We start from the raw sequence: 26,049 nt of genomic DNA on the forward strand, positions 1-26,049 counted from the left end.
AAAAATTGAAAAGTTCAAACATCGAAAACTTGAAAAATCGATAAATCGAAAAATCTAAAAATCGGAAAATTGAAATATCCAGAAATCGAAAAATTGAAAAGTCCAAACATCGAAAACTTGAAAGATCGAAAAATCGACAAACTCAAAATCGGAAAGTTGAAATATCCAAGTATCGAGAAATCAGGATAAAATAGGAAAATTTAAGATTTAAAAAATCGAAAAATGTAAAAATCAAACTGAAAAATCGGAAAATCAAAATGTCTAAAATTCGAAAAGTTGAAAAAACGCAAAATATTTAAACGAGAAGATCGAAAAATAGAACTTTTCATCAAAAAATTGAAAAATCTAAACTTCGAAAAATTTATTGATAAATCAAAATTCGGAAAAATCTAAAAACTGAACTGAAAAATCGAAAAATTGAAAAGGGAAAAACCGGGAAATCGAAAAGATCAATTGAAAAATGTATGAATCAACATGTTGAAAAAACCCAAAACTGAAAAATCGGAAAACTGAAAAATCGAAAGATCAAAAAATTGAAAAATTGAAAAATCAAGTATTAAAAATTAAAAAATAACTAATATAAATCTATAAATATTCTCGAAACATTTGGGATTCGAAAAATTCTAAACATCGAAAAATTGAAAAATCGATAAATCGAAAAACCTAAAAATCGGAAAATTGAAATATCCAAAAATCGAAAAATTGAAAAGTCCCAACATCGAAAACTTGAAAGATTGATAAATGGAAAAACCTCCAAATCGGAAAGTTGGAATATCCAACAATCGAGAAATCGGGATAAAATTGGAAAATTTAAGATTTAAAAAATCGAAAAATGTAAAAATCAAACTGAAATATCGAAAAATCAAAATGTCTGAAATTCGAAAAGTTGTAAAAACGCAAAATCTATAAACGAGAAGATCGAAAAATAGGACTTTTCATCAAAAAATTGAAAAATCTAAACTTCGAAAATTCGAAAAATTTATTGATAATTCAAAATTCTGAGAAATCTAAAAAGTGGAACTGAAAAATTGAAAATGGAAAAATCAAGAAATCGAAACGATCAATTGAAAAATTTATGAATCGACATGTTAAAAAAACCCAAAACTGAAAAATCGGAAACAAATTAAAAAATCGATCGAGAAATCGATATCTCAAAAAATCAAAAAAATTGAGAAATGGAAAATTCTATAATTTAAAAAAATCCAACAATTTAAAATCCACTAATTAAAAAATCGAGAAATCGGGAAGTCGAAAAATCGAAAATTTTAAAAATCGAAAAAACTGATTTACCAAAAACCAGAAAAATCGAAAAATTTTAAAACCGAAAAGTGTAAAATCGAGAAGTCGAAAAATCTAAAGATCGAGAAATCGAAATATGTGTGTATCGAAAAATTGAAAAAGAAAAAAATCGAGAAATCGAAACTAAAAATCAAAAATTTGAGGAACGAAATTTAAAAAAAATCTCAAAACCTAAATATGGAGAAACTGATACGTGGATAAATCGAAAAATTGAAAAATTGAAAATGGAAAAATCGAGAAACCGAAACGATCAATTCAAAAATTTATGAATCGACATGTTGAAAAACCCAAAACTGAAAAATCGGAAAAAAATTAAAAAATCGATCGAGAAATCGAAACATCAAAAAATCAAAAAATTGAGACATTGAAAATTCTAAAATCTAAAAAATCCAACAATTTAAGAATACACTAATTAAAAAAATCGAGAAATCGGGAAGTCGAAAAATCGAAAATTTTAAAAATCGAAAAACTGATGAACCAAAAACAAGAAAAATCGAAAAATGTAAAAATCAAACTGAAATATCGAAAAATCAAAATGTCTGAAATTCGAAAAGTTGTAAAAACGCAAAATCTCTGAACGAGAAGATCGAAAAATAGGACTTTTCATCAAAAAATTGAAAAATCTAAACTTCGAAAATTCGAAAAATTTATTGATAATTGAAAATTCTGAGAAATCTAAAAAGTGGAACTGAAAAATCGAAAAATTGAAAATGGAAAAATCAAGAAATCGAAACGATCAATTGAAAAATTTATGAATCGACATGTTGAAAAAACCCAAAACTGAAAAATCGGAAAACTGAAAAATCGGAAAAAAATTAAAAAATCGATCGAGAAATCGAAACATCAAAAAATCAAAAAAATTAAGAAATTAAAAACTCTAAAATCTAAAAAATCCAACAATTTAAAATCCACTAATTAAAAAAATCGAGAAATCGGGAAGTCGAAAAATCGAAAATTTTAAAAATCGAAAAAACTGATGAACCAAAAACCAGAAAAATCGAAAAATTTTAAAACCGAAAAGTATAAAACCGAGAAGTCGAAAAATTTAAATATCGGGAAATCGAAAGACAGAAAAATCGTGTAACTGATGAACCAAAAAATCGACAAATCGAAACATCAAAAAATCGAAAAATCGAAATACGTATGTATCGAAAAATTGAAAAAGAAAAAAAATCGAGAAATCGAAACTAAAAATCAAAAAATTTGAGGATCGAAATGTTAAAAAAATCTCAAAACCCAAATACGGAGAAACTGATAAATGAATAAATCGAAAAACAGAAAAACTGAAAAATTGAAGAAAAATTAAGGACTACAAAAATTGAAAGATCGAGAAATGGAAAGACGAAAAATCTTTTTTTTATCGAAAAATCAAAAAAACGGGAAAACCAAAAAAACTGACAAATGTAAAAATTAAAACATCAAAAAATCGAAAAATTGCAAATTTTGATATTTAAAAATTCCAATAATTTAAAAATCCAACAATTGAAAAATCCAGAAATCGAAACATCCAAAAATAAAAAAATCGAGAAATCGAAAATTCTAAAATCTAAAAAATCCAAAAATTTAAGAATCCAACAATTAAAAAATTCGAAAAATTATTGAAAAAACCCAAAACTGAAAAATCTAAGAAAAATTAAAAAATCGAAAAATTGAAAGATTGAGAAATCGAGATGTCGAAAAATCAAATATTTTAGAAATCGACAAATTAATAAACCAAAAACGAAAAATTGAAAAATTAAAAAACCGAAAAATCTAAAATCGAATTATCAAAACATCGAAAGATTAAAAAGGAAGAAAGACGAGAATTTGAATCTAAAAATTGAAAAAATTTAAGAATTGAAATGTTAAATAATACCAAAATCGAGACATCCAGAAACTGATAAAATGGAAAAATAGCCGAAAAATTAGGAATCGAAAAATTGAAAGATCGAGACATCGAAAAGTCGAAATATCGGAACTTTTAAAAATCGAACAATTAAAAAATCGAAAACTTTAAAACTGAAAAATCTAGAAATCGAGACCGCGAACAATCGAAACATCGGAAAGCCGTGAAATCAAGAAATGGAAAAATAAAAAAATCGATAAATCTAAAAAACGAAAAATCAAAAAGCGAGAAATCCAAAATCGATTATTGGAGAAATCGAAAATTTAGAACAGCCAAAAACGAAAAATTGAGAAATATGTAGATAAATAAAAAGTCAAGAAAACGAAAATTTAAAAAAAATCGGAAAAATGATGAACCAAAAACTCAAAAATCTCAAAATTAAAAAATAATCGAAAAACTTAGAGATCGATCAATCGAAAAATCGAAAAATTGTTATATAATTTTCATTTTTTTCCCAAAAATCTCGTTTGCAATATTTCAAAGCATCCGAATTTGCAATTTCAAAGTTAAATTTTAAAATGAAGAGGACAGAGAGACAGACAGACATAAGTAAACGACAGACCTATTTGTTCGTACTGTATGTGTCATGAAACGTCAAGAAAACTTGCAAGTAGTCAGTCGTGCAATGGACCTGATTAAAATACTTCTGTTCTCGGGTCAACCCACATTTCTTATCTTAAATGTACCTAATTTATGACAATATTGTGGAACAATGTCTACAATTCTTGAAGTTTAAACATTCAATAGGCATGAAACAGGGACCTACTCTTTCGAATTCTAGCTTACAGTCGGAAAGTAAAATAAAACAAAGTGTGGTGAATAAAAGAAATTTATAAATAAGCAACAATGTTTTCAAATGAAGTAATAAAGTCCAAATTGTTCGTCTCATTTATAGAAAATGGTAAAGGAGAAAATAAAATGAAAATTGTTTCATAAGAAATAAGTTCGTCATAAGAAGCTATAAAACACAACAATCTCCTACACAACCGACAATCATCTAAAATTTCTTGGATTTCATTTCGATATTTAGTAAGCGTGGAAAACATAAATAAAATAATGGATAAGTTCTTCAATCAAGCTAAAGCATCGACTAAAGTCATTATTGTTGTTTTCTTTATCACTAAGCATTTTTTTAAGAGAAAGTTTGTATGAGTACCGTCAGAAGACACGGAAACGATTGCAGAATAAATTTGCAAGTTTCATTATAACCACTATTTCCTGTTTGTACAGGGTGTACCAACAATCTAGAGTATGAAAAAATGGGTCTTCCGTTTCCGTCTGTCGATTTTTATTAGAGAGATAAACAAATTTTTATAAGGTAAAAGGCTAACTAAAATTTGCTGCATCATCCCCACCACCAATGTAATGACGTCGCCCAAAATGTTACATAGTAAATGCTATTTAAGTTTTATAAAATAACATACTCCTACACTCGTGGTCTATGAAACCGTATATATGTATTATTATTAATTATTGAAAAAACTGTTTTTAATTAAGGAATTGCGTTATATGGGGCTATTCAATAGTCGATTTTAAAAAAACGCCGCGGATCCCGTTTACATTTAATATTACGGTGTCGGACAAATAAAAAATCTAATATCGTTGGTACGGTTGTTGTGAATTCTTCCTTTACAACAATACGACAAATGTAAATACAGCTTGCTGAATGTAAGCAAAAGGAATATAGAGGAATGCGAAATACACGACAATGACGTCAACGAATATTTGTAGTTTCTCAAGTTTTGCGACAGCTGATAATAGCGCAGTTAAAATGAAACCGAAGTTGTCGATTGTTTAATGTTTATATGGTATCACGAATATCTGTGGCAAACAACAACTTTTTTATGGATATTTGTATTTTACGAGTTTGCGAAAAAATTATTCTGGCCTTCTGTCCCCACTTTCGTCAAAATATTTGTAGTATTTTAACAAAAACGTGAACAAACAGGATAATGAAATTAAAATTATTGAATCTGACATCTACAATCATTTATTTAAATTTATTTAAATGTGAATCAATCACGTATTTGTTTTTATTTTTAACATTTGTTGCGACTAATTTGTAAGTCTAACGAAACAAAAAATGAAAAATTAAAGAATTCAGACCAAAATTTTGGTGGGGATGGACAAATGAATTTCGATTATTAACATTATATTGATAAATAGTTAATAATCACTTTTCGCTCGACATGGCATGAAAAATTTTGACTTGACCGACAGTCCGTGAAGCGTTACTTTTGCCAGTTCCTAAAAAAATATTTGCGACTTATCTGTAGTCTACACACTGCTTTTGCATTTTGACTAAAAACTTCTCAATTAAAAAAAAACCGTAAATATTTTTTGCTGAAATGTGTGTCTGCACAATCTTCTAGTGACAATTTAATCAATGTCTAAAACCTCCTCTTTTATAAAAATAATAAAAACCACGCATGCTTTCGTCGCATGAGAACAAAATCAATAGATTTAACGGCTGCACTCGAGATCAAAAAATGAAGATACCAATGTTCAAGTGCATGCATTCGGAGTTAAAAAGTTGGAGGAAACGCTTCACGAGCACGCCAATTCGTTTCCGACAAGGAATTGACCACACAATGCGAATCTTACGTCACAGACAGTCGTCTGATATTTGATTTGGATTTTCGCCGATTCGAACTTATATACACGGAAAATTCAAATGGGAACGAAAGTTATAACTTTATTTGATTGCGAATTTAATAGAAAAAGAATCTCAGATTCCGGGTGAAACTGTGCCGGGTCACGTTCCTTTTGAGAGCAGTGCATGCTGGTATTTCGAAACTCCGGCCAAATCTTGCAAAGGTTGGAAAGGTAGTCGCACGAAATAGTGTATGGAAAACACGGTTTTTTAAAAGTGTGCACATTTTTGACCTGAATGTACTTTTGCCAAAATATTGATTAATAATAATATACATAATGACCTTTATATATAGTGTGCTCAATAAATATTTCAAGAGCTTTGAAATTTTTTTCGATAATTGTATCAATAATGCTAAAAGGGATATAAATAAACTGTAAACTGGCTATGGCGGTTCGAAATTTAAACGTAAATGTGAAATAAATCTTAAAATTTAATTAATAAAAGTGCGAAAGTTAAAAAAAAGATATATCTAATCTCTGTGACACTTGAAATAAAATTAGATCATTGTCACACTCGTTCTCTGTAAAAACTCGCCGCAAGTGGTTCGTTTTTCAAACTTGAACTCATATGATAATAATGGACCTTATAAAATCTTTACTACTACTACTACTACTAGTACTTAAGTTTCATTCACATTAGTAACATTTCAGAAAATAAAATCGAAAAATTGAAAAATGGGGAAATCGGTACATCAAAAAAGCACTTTAATCAAACTGCTTTTACCAACATTTTTATAATTTAGACAGAAAACTACACAAACCTGACCTGAAACTAAATCAGTATTTCCTTTCGTCGAAACCTTTAATAATATTAACAGTGAGGTAACGTTTAACGAAAATATCTCAAACAGTAACGATCGCTTTTACGTTTGTGCTTGAAACGTTCGCTTCGTTGCTTAATTTAATTTCGACACGTGGAGACCGTTCAGTGTTGAATGTGGTTTTGCACAAAAATCTTGCAACATTTTATTACGAACGACAATGACTGTGACAAAGCAACAGAAGCCGTGAATTTAAATCCGGAACTTGACGACAATCCTGACAGCAAAACTGAAATAAACATCAAATATTGAAAACGATGAATTTGGCCAGGATTATCGCTTTGATTGAGGGAAGACAGTTGCGGCCACTTTTGACAAATATCGGGGAATTTTTTACAAAATAATAAATAAGCCTGCGAATAATGGAGTCAGGAAGACTGCGAAAACGGGGATGTGATTATTTACAAGTGGTAGAAAAATGTAGGAATGAGGAAAAGCCAGTTTTTTATTTAGAACAAGGGGCAAAAACGGCTGAATGCTGGTTCAAGTGCCGTGAATGCAACCAGCAATTCTTCCTACAGTCTACCTGAGCTATGATGAATAAAAGGGACAGACAATAGGGGACATGGGTTGTAAAACCATCGTAAGTTGATATTGAAGAGTATTGATAATAATTTATGACAGGTTGCCAACAATAGACCTTCAACGCAGAACTAAACTTAGGTTAATATACAGGATTATCCTAAAGTAATGCACAAAATTCATAAAAAACACAGCATTTTACTCTCCTTCTTTTGACATTTGTCAAAAAAACTTTACGTCAAATTTGTGAAAGTTATAACGTCATCAATAATTTTTTTAAATAAGACACTATAATTTTCATCGGATTATTTAATAAAGCTCTTTTTTCTACATATGAAAATGTAGCTTGATGTAGGGGTTGCATAAAAAAATGGAGGAAATTAATAACAAACGAAATAAACATGATATGAACAAAACGAAATCCAAATAACTAAAAATTAAAACAAAAATCTGTCAAAGAGAGTCGCTTTTGTCAGTTTCTTAAGTAGAATTTGTAGGACTTGTAAACAAATATCGTATTGAAATCCTAATGATGGTAGGTTATAGCCATAGGCTCCGAAACCACCAAGAAGTGTGTGCTTTGTTCAACGAAGTACATTTTCAACCACCTCCAATCGCTAGAAGCACAGTTAGTAGAATTGTTGCCAAATTTAATCAAACAGGCAACGTGAGGGATGTTCCAAGATGTGGAAGACAACAAATAAAGAATAACACCAAGTTGAACATCTTGTTATAATTGGGAGCCAACCCCCATGTAACAACGACGGAAATGGCTTTACAAGACAATGTTAGCCAGTCGTTTGTGGTAAAGCTTTTAAAAAAAGAGAAACTGCATCCATATAAAGTTCAACTCATCCATGAACCATCAGAAGATGATCCTGACAGACGATTGGAATTTGGTGAAAGCTTCATGAGACATTGTGACGACAATCTCAATTTTTTGAAATCAAGATTATAGCTTCCTATTTAAAAAAATCATTAATGACGTCATAACTTTAACAAATTTGACGTACAATTTTTTAACGTGTTTTGCATTTTTTTCAAAAACAATTGCTGCGTTTTTTATGAATTTTGTGCATTATTTTATTATATACTAGACGCCAACATTTAGTGCGTTTATGACTTTGACGTTTAAAGTACTTTACAGCCGACCCTTCATAAAACTTAGCAAATGCAAACCATGCCACGTGTCACGGACGGCTGGGACAGTACTGCCCTGTGCTTTTACCAGAAAAGGTCTTTACAGGTAGGTTATCAGTAAGCGGGTTTAAGACATCTGGCTGTGACTGAATTATAATGGAAGTTAAATTGGTGTGAAACCACAAACGCACTAAATGCTTGCGTCAAGTATAACCCTGTATATTTAAGGAATTTAATACTTTTCTTTATTATTAATTATTCTGTTGGCAAATAAAAAAAAGTGGAGTAGGCAGACACGATATTATTGATTATTATTAAGTTTTTATTAAGAAAAAAATAGAGATTTAATATTTTTCTCTTGTTAATTAATATATGCACTGCAGTTTTAACTGCAATTGGTTTTTTAAGAATGTGAATAAAATTCAATTCTTTTCCGTTGATATGCAAATATATATACAGCATAATCTCACTAATCCGGCACTTCGATAGATCGGCACGTCCAATAATCCGGCACCCTCCGCCCACGCCTCCCTCGCCCCTCTACACCTCCTTTAATACATTACATACATTTATTCCCTCTATGAAATGCTTTATTTTATTCCTTACCTATGACTTTTTCACTATAATCCAGTAATCCGAACATTCCAATAATCCGGCACCCTCCGCTTTTAAATAGTGCTGGATTAGTGAGATTATACTGTACTTTTATAATTTTTATGGCAAGTTCGTTTATTTTTCTTCTTTGTATGTCCCCAACTTAGAACATCCGCACTCTTTGCTATTTCTTTACAAGAAATTAAAAACATGTTTTTGAGTATCGTGTTGTTCAAAGAATAGAATGTATATTAAGAAAAAAAAAACGAAAATATAAAAGCCCGCCCACCCACCCCATCTCAATTGTGATGAATTTTTTTTATTCTTATAAACTTATGACACGTTTAAAATGGTAAATTTTTGTAAGAAAATATGGATTTTGCAATTAGGCTCCGCCCCTACGTCTCCCAACGAATGAAAACTTAAGTACTATATTTTCAGTTCAATTCTCAAAATTTAAAAAAATCCCCACCACAAAAAACTAGCCTTAATATAAATATAATATAAAGGCCATATTGAGAGAAATTCGATAATGATAGTATTTTTTGAAAACTCGAAAAACAAAAATGCAAGCAAAAAACATTGTAAAACTGAAAATTCGAAACATTTGAAAAATGACATTTGGAATCTCTTAAATTAGATTTGAATACAATTTTACATAATTTTTTAATTCAATTTTCATTTCGTAATTTTTTTATTTTTTGTAGTAGATATGTTGCGTATCCGGCTAACCGATTGTGTTGGGGGTTGCTAGTGGGCCGCCTCCTCACTGCGGGTTTCCATAATCCCTAGACACTTAGGTAGAATAAAGTGGACAAAAATCAAAATTTCCTGGTTTAATTCGAAAGGACAACATTTTGAATAATAATATTTATACCAAACAGTAGAGTGATTTTTTAACAATAACCAATCTTTATTTAATAAATTTATTACGGGTAGATTTTAGATGTAAAGTAGTAATTACTTCCCGAGCGTAAGCTAAGGAAGTATAGTAATCGAGTCCATCGGACGAAGTGCCACACTTATGTTTTCTTGATGTTTCATGACCCCTACAGTACGAAAAAAGTAGTCTCCCGTTTCCGTCTCTCTGTCTGTCTGTCTGTATCCATATATTGGTCTGGTTTCTGTATTCATTTTTATTAGACAAGTAATCTCCGAAACTGCTGGACCGATTGTTGTCAAATTTTGTACGTATATTAGAAATATGATGTAGATGGTTAAATACTACCCAAAAGTTGGATAATCATCCCCACCAACAATTTGATGACGTCATTTCATTTAATTGTATTTTTAAATAATTTTAATGTTAATATAAAAATATACTCCTATATTTGTAGTGCACGAATCCGTGGCACAGCGGCAAGTCGAGACCTCGGAGAATATAATATTCAGATCATTTTGTTCGACTGTGAATTCATTCAAATCAAACTAATTTCTACGTGACATTCTTTCGATGTATTAAGATAAATAAACACTCGAGAATCTGGATATATTTCACTGTACTTTAGGAGCAAGGTAAGTTCTGTCGAAACAACTTTCGACCAATTGTTTTTTATTAACAAATCAACCTGATCCAGTGAGTAATCGAAAAAAAAGACAAATGTTGACAATTTGAAAATGACACAAGACGAAAAGTCGGAATGAAATGTATACATAAAGATTGATATAACGTTTGTGTCTGTTCAAGTGATGAAACACGTTCCCGGTTATTTTAGTGTTTTTATGCTGTTTTTTAATTTTCATGTTTTTCTGCATATTAACAATTTATTACACATTAATTCTCTGCAAAGCAGAATCCTTTGAAGATATTTTAAGGTTATAGTAAGCATGTTAAAATGTTAATCAAAATTCGTGCGTTTGTCCCCTCCGAAAACATTCATGACCCCATCACAAAATTTTACCGAATAAATGTTGTCTGAATTTTATAAAATAACACCGCTGCACTTGTGGTGTATAAATCCGTGTTGAGTTCTTACCCCAGGCCCCAGATTTTTGGAAAAAAAACTTAAAATTTTATTAACAATAAAATAGGGTTTTTGCTTATGAGTTTGTGTTCAGTTTAAAAAAAAAAAATCAAAATTATTATATAGAGCAACATTACACTAGTGCCGTAGTGTTTGGGTTTTTTTTAACTGATCTGTTTTTGAGTTAATTTGGTCACCCAATTTTTTTTTTTTTTTTTATTTAAAACAATCTTGAGGTTGTAGGGATTCCTGTTTGGAAAGAATTTCAAAGTGCTTTAGAGTCTCTAGTGTCCTTTTTTATAATAATTTAATTAAAGTTCTTACAGGATACGTCATTTGCTAAAATCAGTGTTATCTTAGCTGGTACTATCCCCGCCCACCCACCCGCCCTCTTTTTCCTTAGAGGGTATCTCCTTTGCCAAAATCGGTTGTGTGTTAAAAAAAACTAACCCCGCCCACCCGCCCTCTCTTTTCTTAGAGGTTTTTCTCATTTGCCAAAATCTGTCTTTTTTTAGCAGGTACTATCCCCGCCCACCCACCCTCTCTTTTCTTAGAGGGTATGTCATTTACCAAAATCAGTTTTATCTTAGCAAGTACTGATGATCAAAAATGATCAAAATTTGGAAACATGGCGAGTTGGATTTTTCTTTTGTTGTTTTTGCTTTTGTTTAGAATTTATAAATGTCTTATTAAATATTTTTTTGGTTTATTTGTTACTGAAAAATAACAGCTTATTTCATTAATAATGCACAATGATTAATGACTACTGGTTGTTATTGTTATTGTCCTAAAAAAAAATAAAATGTGGATTTCAGTCACCATCGTTACTAAAAAATTAGAAAGTAAGTCGGATGTATTCACGCATTAGGTGCGTGCAGTGTTGCCAATTTTATTTTTATAAAATTACGATTTTTTTCGTAATCTTTTTATTTTTATTGTTTTTTTGACTCCCGAAACATAACGTACTGAAGATTTAATCCGCCATTTTCCAGACACCCGGTATAGCTTCAAATCTACAAGTTTTTAATATAATCGACGCAATAGCATTCATTCTTCCGGACGACTTGTATAAAATCGAATTCGTCATCATAAATTAGAAAAATCAGCCGAAAACGCTAATAACCACTTTAGGATTTAATTTTGATATACATTATTATTTAAATAAATTGTACTACTAATAAATATTTAATATGATAGGGGCCTTTAGAATAAGTTAGTTTGTCAGTGTGAGGATTTTCAAGCGATTCTATGTTGTTTACCATACAAAAAAGAGGGAAAAATAGAAGAAAGACAATGGTGTTTTTTTCACGATATTTCTGCGTCACATTTTTTTGGTTGATTGAACTGTTTTCAGGGAATTAGAACATGCAGTTTGATGCATCTATTTTAATATCATTTTATCATAAAAAAAAGGAAAACCTTAAACACTAATTTCATAATGTGAACGAATAAATATTTTGGGTGTTAGTATGATGGATAATGCGGGCTACCAGTCTCTATAGAAAGTAAACGTTCTCAACAAATCCAATACTAAAGTGAAATGTGGTAAAAAAATGCCAAAGTATGATAAGTAGGCAATAAAAATGTATGGGAGTTAAATACCCTCCGGGACGGATTATTAATTTCTGATCAAACCGTCGACCACACCGTAACTCATAAATTAGGGTTGGCACTAAAAATGAATAATTACGTAACAGAAACACACCAAGGATTCGTACCAAAATTTGTCATTTATAGAATACGCAATGTGGGCAGTATTTGAAAACTTATCGCATATTTGGATTCTTGAATGTAATTCTTCCATTTTTGCGTAACTGTTTCCACAATGAAATGCTTAATTTCAGTACATTTCGCCCATAATAACAAAAATATTATCGTTCTGCTCAATTTATTTTTCTTACAACAAAAAACGCGAACTCAAGCTTATAAAGCAAGCAACGAAATGATGGTAAACATTATTGCAATTAATTTTAATTATTTCCACAGCGATGATTAGACATACAACAAAGGTAGGTACGAGATTAATTCGCTTTGATGATTTCTGAACCTTAAACACAATACTGTTTATGTTGTTGCAATCTCGAAAAAACAATAATTTGAACTTTAAACGAATCTCATGAATTACGTATTTCTTTTTCAAAGTGACTTTCTAAACTGCCCACCATATCATCAAAATGTCTGTCCAGCGAGTATTGTTGGAGCGGAAACTGGAACACTATTGGGTTTTGAAAGTAACTTAATTACAAGAAAGTCACACTTCCTTTCTCTCTTCCATAAAATAATAATAAACAACAATGAACGAAAGTGAATCTTGTTGACGTAAACTGCTCCCAAAATCCTTTCAGAAGACGTAATTACGTTTCGTGTTTTTTACCAGAGACGACATGAACTAAGCTTTAATGAATTCATTACGTCGTGCTAAACTTTGAGTACGCCATCATCAGGTTTATGTACTCCGCATGTAGGAAAAGTGCTCGTTATTAGCCGGGACGAGCTTCCGTGGAACTGTAAATACGCAAACGTTATGTAAATACCCCGCTTTATGATCGACAATCCTCCGTACAAAACTAATTCCCGCTTCCCAAGTTAGATCACGTCTCTTTAAAATTCCAGAACAAAAATACGCGCCGCTAAAGGTTGAAGGGCAAGATTCATTCAGATTGTTAAGGCATTTATTTCTGTCCTCCCACTGCCAATATCGAACGATGCTGCTAATTGCTCTATTTTCAAATGATGAACTCACCTGCTGCTGTGATCTTGAAAATTTCCCCCGTCTAGAAGCCGGATTTTGGCGAATAGGACGGCAGAAACGAAAGGCACTTCCAGCAGTTCTTCCAGACATAGACCCACTTGGAATTTGTACTTCTTCTTTTTCGTCATGAACGACGCCATACCGGCGCCTCGTCCGTTTGTCATGCAGAACCAGCGCTCAAGACATCGTTTCCGAAAGAGCGATATCAAACGATCGCTTTATATAGAAGTGCGGCTCGGACAAATGCAACTTCCGGCTTCACTCGTGCCTCATCATGGACTGAAAGAGAAGAATCAAACGTGAGGCGAGGAGTCGAAAAAACGGGCGTACAAATAAAATACGGCAAACCTAAAAACACTCCATCATTTTTGTGGCTCTTGGTTGCTGACAGATTTTTGCATATTTTATTTTTTCGCAGAGCTTCAGTAACGATTTTTTAAAAAATTGTGCTTAAAGCGACAGTTCCTGTCATTAGATGACATAAGCGTACTTATTCCGTAGAATGAAAATTCTCACAGAGTGTATTACAACTTAATCAGTGGAATAAATACAGATGATCAAGTGTCATTGGCTACCCACTGAAGCAGCTAAAACCTCTCCCATATTTAAAAATTACCTCTAAACCGGCATCGCAGAATTTCCAAGCCAGGTATTTCAACACAATGTTATTAAAATTCTCAAGCCAAACTTTACGAGATGCGATTTTTCAATACTGACTTTATGAAACAAGTACAACCAAATAACTTTCAAACAACATGGGCTTCCAAATACCGTTTCTTACAAAATTTAATCTAATTTATCAGCGCAGCGAAAAACATCTAAAGAAAGGTGCGATCGAGCTAAAAATGGAAAATTATTGAAGAATTATTTATGTCGCAGTGATGGATTTTAACAGATACCAACCTTCTAATCATGGAATAATTTGTGCCACTTGAGCGTTAATAAATCCCAAACAACACACTACGTCAATGCAATGCAATGCAATTGATAAACAACTTTCATTGTTCAACCAACTTTATCACTTATACATTTTTAAAATACAAATTTAAACATTCATCAATAGTCGTGGAAAAAATGGTGCCCGATACAATGAATTTAGCATTTGTTGTTTATTGTTGTTAAAAATGTGCATTATTGTGATGAATTCGCAATTTTACAACACAACCTGAATGTGAAAAAGTTAACTTAGAAAGCTACGTTATGTTATGTCAACAAGAATTAAACCCTTGTTGGATTTAAAATGATTTATTTATGACAAGCAACATATGTAACTGAATTTACAATAATTGCTGCAAATATCCATCCCCACTTTCGGTACATAAATTAATTCGGCGTTTCATATTCTCAAATATTAGAGATTTTTTTTGTATGATTCTCACTTTTAGGTCTTCAACAGAAATAACTTAAAGGTGTCAAATCATAAAATTGCCTTAGAAAGTTCAAACTTGTTTGAGCTCTATGAGCTGTTGCACCGTCATGCTGAAAATATCAAGTCTGCGATTCTTCAGCTGGTCAATAAATTCCAAGATTTTGTGGGTGTAATTTTTTTTATTAATATCCACAAATTGAAAAATCCAGAAATTGAAAAGTTCCCAAATTTCAATTTTATCGAAAGATTGAGAAATCGAAAACTTGAAAAATCGAGAGAACTAAACATGGAAGTTGAAAAATTTCAAAAAAGCCGAGATGTCAAGAAATCGAAACATCAAAAAATCGTAAAATCGAAATGTACAAATTTAAACAATCGAAAAATTGGAGAATCAAAAATTTATAAAAATTACAAAAATTGAAAAATCGAAAAACTGAAAATTAAAAAAATTGGATAATTGAACAATCAAAAATCGAAACATCGAAATCTCGATAAATGAAGAAATAAAAAAACTGAAAAATCGAAAAATTTAAAAACCGAAAAACTGAAAAACCGAAAAATCAAACATTTTGAAAATTGAAAAAGCGAAAAATTTAAAACCAAGGAGTCGAAAAATCAAAAGATCAACAAATCGAAACATCGAAAAACTGAACGATCTAAAATTCAAAAAATCGATTAATTGAAATATCGAAAAACAAAAAATGGAAGAACAAAAAATCGAAAAATCTAAAATTTTAAAAACTGAAAAATTAAAATATCGAAAAATTGAGAAATGAAGAAATTAAAACATCAAAAGATCGAAAAAATGAAAAATCCTAAAACTGAAACATCGAAAAATTGAAAATCCGAAAAATCTAAAACAGAGGCAACAAAAAATCAAAAGATCCAGAAATCGAAACATTGTACAATCTAAAATTTAAAAATTAGAAAAATTGAAATATCGAAAACCTGGAAAAACAAAAAATGTAAGATTTAAAAAACTGAAAAATTAAAATACCGAAAAATTGAAGAATCCAAACATCAAAAATTGAAAAATTGAAAAACCTAATATTTAAAGATCATTTATTTAAAAAGTGAAAAATCAAACGAAAAGTCGAAAAATTGAAGAGTCAAAAAATCGAAAACTCCCAAAACTGAAATATCGAAAAAGTGAAAAATATAAAAATCGAAATATCCCAAAATTGGAAAAACGAAAGACCTAGACATCGAAACATCTAAAAGTCGAGAAATTAAGAAATCAAAATACGCCAAAATCAAAAAATGGAAAAGTCTAAAATTGAAAAAATTTAAATAAAAAAATCAATAAAGATCAAGAATTCGAAACATCAAAAAACCTAAAAACCTAAAATTTAAAAATTCAAATACATAAATGAAATCGAAGAGCAAAAAATCGAAAAATCTGAAATTTCAAAAATTGAAAAATTAAAATACCGAGACGACGAAAATTCAGAACATCAAGAAACCGAAACATTAATAAACTGAAGAATTAAAATTAAAAAATTCGAGAAGATGAAATATCAAAGACCTGGAAAATCGAAAAATGGACAAATTTAAACAATCCCAACATTGGAAAATCTAAAATTTAAAAATTCCAAAAATTGAAAAACAGAAATATCGAAAACTGGGAAACCGAAAATGTACAAATTTAAACAATCGAAACATTGGAAAATCAAAAATTTAAAAATTCCAAAAATTGAAAAATGAAATGTCGAAGAACTGACAAATCAAAAAATCGAAAAATTGAAGAATTGAAAAACTGAAAAATCGAAACAAACAAAAATTCGAAAATCGAAAAACCGAAAAGTCGAAAAATCAAAAAACCAAGAAATCGAAAAATCGAAATATTTAAAAATTTAAATACTGTAAGATCAAGAAATCGAAATATTAAAAGATCGAAAAATCGAAAAATCCAAAAGTAGAAAAATTAAGAAATCAAAATAGACCAAAATCAAAAAAATCCGAAAATTGAACAATCAAAAAATCGAAACATCGAAATTTCGATAAACGATGAAATCGAAAAAATAAAAAATCGAAAAATTTAAAAACCGACAAAATTGAAAAATCAAAAAATAAGATTTTAAAAATTGAAAAAGCGACAGATTTAAATCCGAGAACTCGAAAAATCGTAAGATCTAGAAATCGAAACATCAAAAAACTGAACAATCTAAAATTTAAAAATTTGAGTAAATGAAAACGAAGAACAAAAAATAGAAAAATCTGAAATTTTAAAAATTGAAAATTTAAAATATCGAAAAATTGAAAAATCAAGAAATTAAAACATCAAAAAATCGAAAAAATAAAAAATCCAATATCTAAAAATCGAAAAATTGAAATTGGAACATAGAAAAATTGAAATACCGAAAAATCTAAAACCGAGACGACGAAAATCGGATGATCAAGAAATCGGAACATTAATAAACTGAACAATTTAAAATTTAAAAAATAGCGAAATTGAAATATCGAAGAACTGGAAAATCGAAAAATGTACTACTTTGACCAATCGAAACATTGGAAAATCGAAAAATTGAAAAGTCTAAAATTTATAAAAAAAAGTTGAAAAATCGGAAAATTGAATCGAAAAACTGAAAAATCGAGAAATTGAAAAATTCTAAAACTGAAATGACGAAAAATTGGAAATCGAAAAACTGGAAAATCGAAAAACCGAAATGTCCAAAAAGCGAAATACCGAGAAATCGAAAAATCGAAACAAACAAAAATTTAAAAACTGTAACATGGAGAAACCGAAATATCAAAATATCGAGAAATCGAAAAACACAAAAGTTGAAAAATTAAGAAATCAAAATAGGCCAAGATCGAAAAATGAAAAAGTTAAAAATTGAAAAATTTAAAATGAAAAAATCGATAAATCGAAAAATTGAAAAATCAAAAAATTGGAAAACTGAACAATCAAACAATCGAAACATCGAAATCTCGATAAATGGAGAGATCGAAAAACTGAAAAATCGAAAAATTTAAAACCCAAAAAATTTCAAACCGGGAAATCGCAAAATCAAAAGATCAAGAAGTCAAAACATCAACAAACTGAATAATCTAAAATTTAAAAATTCGAATAACCGAAATCGAAGGACAAAAATCGAAGAAATCTGAAATTTTAAAAACTGAAAAATTAAAAGTCGAAAAATTTAAAATTCAAGAGATTGAAACAGCAGAAGATGGAAAAAAATGAAAAACCAAACTTTAAAAATCGAAAAAGAAAAAATTGTGAAATAGAAAAGTCGAAAATTCAAAAAATTCCAAACCTGAAATATCGAAAAATTGAAAAATTGAAGAAAAATTGAATATTCGAAAACTCAAAAATCCTAAAACTGGAACATCAAAAAATTGAAAATCCAAAAAATTTAACACAGAGACGACGAAAAATCGGAAGATCAACAACAAATCGAAACATTAATAAACTGAACAATTTTTAATTTAAAAATTGGAAAAACTGAAATATCGAAGAACTGTAAAATCGAAAAATGTACAAATTTAAACTGAAATCATTGTAAAATCAAAAATTTTAAAATTCCGAAAATCGGAAAATTAAAGAATCGAAAAACTGAAAAATCGAAAAATTGGAAAATTCTAAAAGTGAAATGACGAAAAATTGAAAAATCGAAACATCCAAAAATTCGAAAATCGAAAAAACGATAAATCGAAAAATCGAGAAATCGAAACATTTAAAAATTTAAAAACTGTAACATCGAGAAATCGAAAAACACAAAAGTTGAAAAATTAAGAACTCAAAATAGACCAAAATCGAAAAATGAAAAATTTAAATTTAAACAAAATCGATAAATCGAAAAATTGAAAAATCAGAAAATCGGAAAATTGAACAATCAAAAAATCGAAACTGAAATCTCCATAAATGGAGCGATCGAAAAACTGAAAAACCAAAAAATTCAAGAAATCAAGAAATCGAAACATCAAAAAACTAAACGATCTAATATTTAAAAATTCGAATAATGAAATCGAAGAACAATCGAAAATCTGAAATTTTAAAAATTGAAAAATTATAATATCGAAAAATTGAAAAATCAAAAAAATAAAACATCAGAAGATGGAAAAAATTAAAAATCCAAACTTCAAAAATTGAAAAATCAAAAAATTCCAAAACTGAAATATCGAAAAATTGAAAAATGGAAGAAAAATTGAAGATTCGAAAAACTGAAAAACCCTAAAACTAGAACATCGAAAAATTGAAAAACCGGAAAATCTAAAATAGAGACGACGAAAAATCGGAAGATCAAGAAATCGAAACATTAAAAAACTGAACAACCTAAAATTTAAAAATTGGAAAAATCGAAATAACATAGGACTAGAAAATCTAAAAAACCAAAAAAAAAACAAAATAGGTCAAAATCGATAAATCGAAAAATTGAAGAATCAAAAATTCGGAAAATTGAACAAACAAAAAACTGAAACATCGAAATCTCGATAAATAAATACTTTGAAAAGTTAGGAACTTAAAACATTAAAAGATCGAAAAAATGAAAAATCCAAAATTAAAAATCGAAAAATTGAAACTTGTAGCGCGATCAGTACCCCTAGCGCCCTCTGTCACGCCCACGCACCACCACTACCCTGCCGCAGCACCCCGGTACTCGCTCGCTCCCTTACCAGAGGGCGGTGCGCCCTTTCACTCCCACGCGACGCATTTCTAGCCGCCTTTACATAGGACCCGAGCGGCCAGATTCGGCAAGTTTTTCCATCTGCGAACTTCACAGCTCATTTGCGTATCACCTTGCATCCGAGGGGTCTTGGAGGTCCAAATCGAGTAGTAAGTCGGCTTGAGTATCAGCGGCGTATCCGAGGGGTCCCGCAGGTCCGGCCGTGGAAAAACGCTCCGGGTGTTCGCGAGTGTACGAGTTATCAGGACTGTTCGTCCGCGGAGTGACCATTTTTAAGAACTCGTGTAACCAGTCTATGTCTATGCAGTGTATATACTATGTTTTGTTGAATAAAGTTTTTACGGAATAAACCACGTGTTATAAAAAGTGGCGCCCAACGTGGGGCATTTGAAGAAGACTGCGTGTTATAAAAAGTGGCGCCCAACTTAGTGGCACGAAGAAGGCGTCTGTTATAAAAAGTGACGCCCAACGAAGCGGCCCGAAAACGACCACAATTTCGCGAAAAACGAAGATTCCGACGCGAAGAAGTTCGCGAACCAACATCGGGATGACGATTCAAATGTCCGCAGAACAATTCAACGAACTGATAAACGGCATCAGGGATGTCGCGAGGCCCCGAGAAGCCGATCCGCACCCACCTTCAGGAACGAGACACTTCAGCCATTGCCCGGCCCGGTTCGACGGCTCCCGCAACGCCTCGAGTGTAGAGGAATTTATTACAACCGCGAGCCTGTTGGAGAAAATTAGTGACGAAGACGCCAGCGCTTACGCCCTAGGAGCTGCTCTACTCCAGGGGGAGGGCCTTGAGGAGCGCCCAATCGAGTCCGAGCAAGACCGGCGAAAACGCGACCAGGACCGTCACCGAAAAACAAGCACCGCTTATGCCCCCGGAGATTTGGTGTTAGTCAAAACACACCGATTGAGTAAGGCCTCCCAGGGGTTCACGTCAAAATTCGCCCCCAAGCAAGACGGACCATACGTGGTCTTACGAAGGCACGGCCCCACGAGCTACGAGATCGCCGCCCATCAACAGCCCGATGTAGTGCTAGGGCTCTATCACGCCTCTGACCTTGTTCCGTACCAACCTCCCACGCAGGAAGCCACCCAGCCCGTGCCACCGGTACAACCCTTGCGACGACGAGGCCGCCCCAGAAAGATCCAGCAGGACCAATAGGCGGGGACGCACCCTATGGTCCTGAGGGGGAGACTGTAGCGCGATCAGTACCCCTAGCGCCCTCTGTCACGCCCACGCACCACCACTACCCTGCCGCAGCACCCCGGTACTCGCTCGCTCCCTTACCAGAGGGCGGTGCGCCCTTTCACTCCCACGCGACGCATTTCTAGCCGCCTTTACATAGGACCCGAGCGGCCAGATTCGGCAAGTTTTTCCATCTGCGAACTTCACAGCTCATTTGCGTATCACCTTGCATCCGAGGGGTCTTGGAGGTCCAAATCGAGTAGTAAGTCGGCTTGAGTATCAGCGGCGTATCCGAGGGGTCCCGCAGGTCCGGCCGTGGAAAAACGCTCCGGGTGTTCGCGAGTGTACGAGTTATCAGGACTGTTCGTCCGCGGAGTGACCATTTTTAAGAACTCGTGTAACCAGTCTATGTCTATGCAGTGTATATACTATGTTTTGTTGAATAAAGTTTTTACGGAATAAACCACGTGTTATAAACTGGAATATCGAAAAATTGCAAAACCGAAAATCCGAAAAATCTAAAACCGAGACGACGAAAAATCGGAACATCAAAAAATTGAAACATTAATAAACTGAACAATTTAAAATTTAAAAATTGGAGAAACTGAAATTACGAAGAACTGGAAAATCGAAAAATGTACAAATTTAAACAACCGAAACATTGGAAAATCAAAAATTTTAAAATTCGAAAAATCGCAGGACCAACCAATCAAAAAATCGAAACATTTAAAAATTTAAAAACTGTAACATGGAGAAATCGAAATAACAAAAGATCGGGAAATCGAAAAATCCAAATGTCGAAAAATTAAGAAATCAAATTAGGCAAAAATCGAAAAATGAAAAAGTAAAAAATCGAAAAATTGGAAAATCAAAAAATTGGAAAACTGAACAATCAAAAAATCGAAACATCGAAATCTCGATAAACGGAGAGTTCGAAAAACTGAAAAATCGAAAAAATAAAAACCGAAAAATTTCAAACCGGGCAGTCGAAAAATCGAAAGATCAAGAAATCGAAGCATCAAAAAACTGAACGATCTAATATTTAAAAATTCGAATAATGAAATCGAAGAACAAAAAACCGAAAAGATCTGAACTTTTAAAAATGGAATAATTAAAATATCGAAAAATTGAAAAATCAAGAAAATAAAACATCAAAAGATGGAAAATTTGTCTAATAAAAGTCCGCCAGACAGACAGACGGCAACGGATACCTACTTTTTCCTACTCTAGGGATCACGAAACATCGAGAAAACATGAAAATATTCCCTTTTCATAATCAGGTGGTTTAAGGAATTGAGACATCTGTATTTTGTAGAGAAAAAACATCAGCCCGTTTCAACAAATTTCTGACAAGTTGAAAACTTGCTGGAAAGCCAGATTTTCCCAAAAAAAAAATCCAAATTAGATAACAACATTTTATTTACAACAGTGTAAAAGCAACGCAACCTGTACCGGTCAAATGGACCACTTTTTTCATACAATGTGACTCGTTTTATCTTTTTTTAACTTAAAGGCTTTATCATAAAATAAAAACTTCGCAATATTATATTTTATAATTTTTCGAAGAAGCTGGATTGTGCTTTACGTATGTCTGCATTTACAACGATACGTTATGTCAAAAAATAAGGTGACGTGCTGCAAACTTTGAAGCACAAACAACTGAACTCAAGACGGAAATCTAAATGACAGATGTGGCGGATGGCAATGAATCTGCTCACATTTGGTGGTTGTCTGCGACCTATGTGCTCGCAAAAAGACGATTAACAGTAAGTGGAGGGTTTTTATCGCTAGCACATTTTATGAGTAATTTTTTCATGGAAAGGAAACTGCAATTTATCCCCCACATTAACCACATATTAAAGACCCACTTTTTAATTTACATACATATAGGACAATCGTAGTGTTGGCGAATCTTCCTGCGAGCGGATAATATTCAGATCGAAGATCGCAACAAAATTATTTCGTAATTGACATAAGTATCTTAATAGTATATATTACACGTTTTTCGTATAATCGCAATTATAGAAATCAAATCATAGTAAAAAATTCAAATTGAGTTAATTTGACACAAGAACATTTTCAAAGTACGGAAAAGTTTCTGTTACCTACAATCCCTTGGATTTATGAACAAATTCAACTTTTAATAACTTTGGGTTTATCAATTTCATGGTACGATTGTACGAATACAAATGGTTTAAATCCTGGAAAAAAGTCATAACTGAAAAAACTTTGGTGGCTTATTTTGTTCAGAGAAGCTTAAGACTGAAGCCTCCTGGAAGCCTCTGAGTAGAGTATTCTATCTTTAAAACTTAAATAATGGTATTGATATATCACAACTCAAGAAACTCCTGACGAAATCTATATTATCTTAAAAGTTGATAATGGGCGTTGTTTGAGCCTTTAGGCGTGAACTAGCGTGATGAGTTACAAAGACGACGGCTCATGACATTAGGTATCAAGGTTCAGTTGTCATTGTTAATGTATCTGATACAAAGACATATATTAATCGAGCTTTCACAATTACTAATAAACCCAATGACAAAGTTCCTTTCGGAATATTTTTCCAAAATATAGACAGTTACTTACCGAATTCGTGCTGTAATCAATATGTCTATAGTATATTTGACTTAACAAAATGTGTCAACAACGACAGTAAATACACAACAAAACCATTGTAGAAAATTTTACTAGCGAATAATAATCCTCTTTCAAAACTTCGTGCCCTGTCTATCTGCATTAAGCTAAGCTGAAACTAAGTAAATATCGATGTGTCACTTTATTGCCCCAATTCTCTGATTGTAGAACCTCAGTGAGACATCTATTTTCCTAAGCTATCAGCACAATGTTAAGTGTGTTGTTACATTGTTCGCAGTGAACGCGTTTCGTGTTTTTTTACCTTGAAGCTTGTCTTCCTTTTTAATTAATGATAATTAAATATAGTAATTTAATCTTGTTTGGATAACTTTCATTAAATCTCCTCCAGTTTGCCGAGATGCTTTCATTACAGTCGTCACTGCGTTGTCTCGTACAACACAATTATCTTGAAATAATCTGCTTTATTAAATCATTATGAGTATTCCATTTGGAAGGTCCAATTACTCTCGGAGAAATCGTGGCTTATTGCATTCTCTGTTACAAAGTAGATTATTAAACATGGCATTATTTTGTTCCACGACACTCGAAAAGGTTAAACTGTTACAGAATTGAAATTATAAAAAAAATAACCGTTTCCTCTCTTCTAATTCCGGTCCTGGACTATCGAATCGTGATATCTAAATACTACAATATTCGGTCTTGATAAGCAAATACCGTAATCCCGATTTTAATTAATCGAACTGTACAGTACCGATTTCCGATGCACTTCAAACGTCAAAATATTTTTTTATTTTCGAGAAAAATCGCTAAAAATAACACCGCATTAAAGTAGCTCTACCACAGTATCGCTTCCTCGCCAAATAAAAACCAACCAAGAGGAAGTGGTTACAAATTTAATATCAATACCTTTTCTTTTTATCGAGTGCAACTAATTCACTAAATAAAAATCACGTCTCAGCTTATAACAAGATAAGAAAAGACGAATTTCAAGCTTTGATACAACTTGTAACAGGATTCAGTCGGTATAACAGCATTTAATATAATTGGATACTGGATTCGGTATAATAGAATTATATGTAAGAGGACGATCGTATTATTACACAAATCACTATTTTACTTTTTGCAAGTTGTCTTCATTGAGGATAAGTCCACTTAAAAAACGGTTAATTAAAACGCTAAACAGCACTATTTGCACATCCATAGAAATTAAAATGACTTACTTAGCTACATTACACGATATTATTTACAACAAAAAAGATTGTGGTTAGATTCGTCAAAAAAAAAACCGGTCTGAACCTATTTAATCGGAACTTCCGTTGCCTCTGGCGACAGACAGATGACAGACAGACATATTGTCCAAGCTGTGAAACCTCGGAAAAAGCGTCTTGTTTCGCTTGTTTAAAAAAACATTTCTGTTGTTTTTACTTTAAAAATAATGGGTTTTGACCACTTATTATTTCACTATTACGTATGAAACTGTTGTCATTGGATTTCTCTTTTACGAAAGTAAAATTCACTTAACAATAGAGGACACGAATAATATATTAACCGTTTTACTAGGAACAAATCAACACTAATTTCCAAGGGGAAAATGATACTTGTAAAAATTAATACACGATTTGGTATACCACTTGAAGGTTTTATTTTCTAAATTAACTTATGCGACATATTTCAAATATTTTGGTCAGCCTTGACATCTGAGGAGATTGACACTTTTATTTCATTATCACATATAGTATATTTGAATCGATTAAATACCCTTGTTGCAGTTAACGTTCTTACACAAAGCCTTCGTACTGCTATCATGATATATAGCATTTTTCGTTATCTTAAAACTGTACAATCGATGGAGTGATTATAATTAAAAGTTCCAAAGAAATCCAACTAACATACTTATTCGGATCGTTTAACTTCGTGATCACAAATAAGCATTCCAGAATTTAATTTTGACACGTTTAGAGAGGATAAACAAATTTTCGTCTTGGCAAAATTTAAAAGAATTATAATTATACCAAGTGGCACTTCTCAGATAAAAATGTTTAAGTGACATTATTAATTTTTCGTAAAGGATGAATAGATAAATTCTGGTTAGCCTTTTACCATCATCGTAATAACGTTACAGCCAACTTTAAGCAATCAATTCTGAAGTTTCAGAGATTATCTGTTTAACAACTTTCCGTCAAACAGACGAGGGCGAGACGAAAACGAAAATCTACACTTTCGTTTTCTAAGGGTTGTAAAACATTCATGGAAATGATTTGTTCATTTTTAATAAACAAAATGAAAGTTGTAAAAATATAAAATAAATACGTCAAAATTTACACAAAGTTACACAATTATCACAATATTCTCCAAATTACCAAGTGAAATTAACAATATTGTTTCATTGCTCTGCTTCCACTCAAATCTAGCCGGTCCATTTAGAATAGCGTAAAATGAGTTTTACCATTGTTATTGTAGGAAATGCACCCACACACGAAAACATAAGGTGCAAAACAAAACAACAATATTTGTTACGTTTTATAGCCCATTGCTTGGTACCATAATAAGACCATATTAAATACAAATAAAATCAGCACACGCAATCTGAAAAAAATGTATTTTTTTATATTATCCTGTTTAAA

The 26,049-nt window shown here is 31.7% G+C and overlaps 1 protein-coding gene across 2 annotated transcripts in view; it reads right to left on the reverse strand.

The window, feature by feature from the left end:
• Window positions 1–26,049, reverse strand: part of LOC135128548 (uncharacterized) — a 110,804-nt gene that overhangs the window by 83,094 nt on the left and 1,661 nt on the right. For both annotated transcript variants that reach the window (XM_064055420.1, XM_064055419.1), the window contains exon 2: window positions 13,624–13,911. In XM_064055420.1, the coding sequence (XP_063911490.1) occupies window positions 13,624–13,796 (173 nt within the window). In that variant the 5' untranslated portion in view covers window positions 13,797–13,911. The remainder of the gene's footprint in view (window positions 1–13,623; window positions 13,912–26,049) is intronic.

This window comes from Zophobas morio, unplaced genomic scaffold (genome assembly GCF_036711695.1).
Source record: "Zophobas morio isolate AGI-343-1 ecotype UQ-CSIRO unplaced genomic scaffold, CSIRO_AGI_Zmor_V1 ptg000014l, whole genome shotgun sequence".
NCBI classification, from domain to species: Eukaryota; Metazoa; Arthropoda; class Insecta; order Coleoptera; family Tenebrionidae; genus Zophobas; species Zophobas morio.